At 43.8% G+C, this 2,500-nt stretch overlaps 1 protein-coding gene across 3 annotated transcripts in view; it reads right to left on the bottom strand.

The window, feature by feature from the left end:
• Nucleotides 1-250: 250 nt before the first annotated feature.
• pex7 (peroxisomal biogenesis factor 7) overlaps nt 251-2,500 on the bottom strand; it is a 55,947-nt gene continuing 53,697 nt past the window's right edge. For all 3 annotated transcript variants that reach the window (XM_080054314.1, XM_080054313.1, XM_080054315.1), the window contains one exon: nt 251-789. In XM_080054314.1, the coding sequence (XP_079910440.1) occupies nt 715-789 (75 nt within the window). In that variant the 3' untranslated portion in view covers nt 251-714. The remainder of the gene's footprint in view (nt 790-2,500) is intronic.

The raw sequence follows: 2,500 nt of genomic DNA, 5'->3' as shown, positions 1-2,500 counted from the left end.
ATCTAGGTGTTCTTATCCGACTTCTCTTGTCCGTTATTGTGCCGATTTGTGTGCGAAGTAGATCGGATAAAGGTGTTTAGATGCAGTTTAAAAGTCCTGTTGAGGTCTTATTCGTTTAGTTATCCGATTATGAGTCTGCATGTGAAATGGATGTAAGACAACACAGTCGATGTATTCAAGTTTAATTTACATATATTGTAATTTACATATATTTATTTACATCGGAAAGTCGTCAAATCTGAAAGGGAACGATCTCAATGTATTCGCTGGTGTTGAAAGCTTTCCGAGAATCACAGCTCATGATTACTTCATTATGATACATCAAATTAAATGTAACTTTTTTCAGTTCAAAATTGTGTGTGTGTGTGTGTGTGTGTGTGTGTGTGTGTGTGTGTGTGTGTGTGTGTGTGTGTGTGTGTGTGTGTGTGTGTCTGTCTGTGTGTCTGGCTGAGTGAGTGAGTGAGTGAGTGAGTGAGTGTGTGTGAGTGTCTGTCTGTCTGTCTGTCTGTCTGTCTGTCTGTCTATCTCTGTCTCTGTGTGTCTGTCTGTCTGTCTATCTCTGTCTCTGTGTGTCTGTGTGTCTGTGTGTCTGTGTGTGTGTGTGTGTGTGTGTGTGTGTGTGTGTGTGTGTGTGTGTGTGTGTGTGTGTGTGTGTGTGTGTGTGTGTGTGTGTGTGTGTGTGTGTGTGTGTGTGTGTGTGTGTGTGTGTGTGTTCTACGGGGCTGTTGCTGCAGACAAACAGGCAGGTGTGTAGATCTTCACTGTCTCATCCCACGAACAATCCACCACCTGAAAGAAACACACACACACACACACACACACACACACAAACACACACACACACACACGCACACACACACACACACACACACACACACACACACACACACACACACACACACACACACACACACACACACACACACACACACTGTTAGAGACAACAAGGTTCAGTTATTAAAGATACAGTGTGTAACTTATGTCGCTCCCCCCCATGAGGAATTCTGAGTAATTACAACAACACTGTCGGTGCATCTACATGAGGAAAAGCCTTCAGTGATGGCTCATGGATTTTATACCTTCTGCTGTACGTCCAGGTTTTTTTTTCTTAGCAGTAGAATCAACAACTGAAACATTTCTTGGGCTCTTCTTGGGGATTTTTCTGAGCTCCTGCACCAGTGTCAGGGGGAGGGGGGGGGGGGGGCACCAGTTTGTAAACGCTGCCATACTGAGAAGTACAGAGAGAGTTTTGTGAAGCTGATAATAGGCTTAATCAACTTTGTGTGAACTCGTTTGGCAATGGCTTGAATGTAACCAACATTAATTTATATGGAAAAATATACGCACTATAGCTTTTACATGTTACCATTCCTATTAAATAATCTATCTTAACTTTTACTACTAGTGTTTTAAGGTAAGAGGTAAAAAACACACCAGCGACAATTGAAAAAAAGGAATGTTCTCAACTGTAGGAGGAGAACAAAAGGTATATGGATGGCCACACACACACACACACAAACACTACCTCTCTCTCTCACACACACACACACACACACACACACACACACACACACTCCCTCTCACACACACACTACCTCTCTCACACACACACAGACACACACACACACACACACACACACACAGACACACACAGACACACACACGCACACAAACACACACTCCCTCTCTCACACACACACACACACACACACACACACACACACACACACACACACACTTGCTCTTGCCTGTGGGCCTGTGTGCTTTAAGTGAAGTGTAGGACAGATAGGACATTCAGCTCTCTGTCTCTCACACACTCACATCAAAGTGTTCCCCCTAAATTACCTTTCACTCTCACACACACACACACACACACACACACACACACACACACACAGGGAGAGTAACACACACACACACACACAATGAGACACACACACACACACACACACACACAATGAGACACACACACACGCACACACACACACAATGAGACACACACACACACACACACACACACACACAATGAGACACACACACACGCACACACACACACAATGAGACACACACACATACACACACACAATGAGACACACACACTCACACACACACACACACACACACACACACACACACACACACACACACACACAATGAGACACACACACACACACACACACACACAATGAGACACACACACACACACACACACACACACACACACACAAAGCTAAATTACCTTCCATTATCGAGTCCAGGGACAGAGGCATGGCTGACCGAACACTCGCCTCCACTTTACTTTATGAAAACTCACTTTTCTTTTAACCATTTTCGACTGTTATCTTTTCCTTTTACAAAAGAAGCAAGAAAAGCAACAGAACATTGTCTGTAACTATGATTTAGTATGAAAAAAATTGCCACACACAGACAGACAGACAGACACACGTTTGTACGGCTATACTTGTGAGGACATTCATTGACATAATACATTCCCTAGCCC

Source organism: Ammodytes marinus, assembly GCF_949987685.1.
Source record: "Ammodytes marinus genome assembly, contig: scaffold_151, whole genome shotgun sequence".
NCBI classification, from domain to species: Eukaryota; Metazoa; Chordata; class Actinopteri; order Uranoscopiformes; family Ammodytidae; genus Ammodytes; species Ammodytes marinus.
This window is presented reverse-complemented; position numbering and strand designations above follow the sequence as displayed.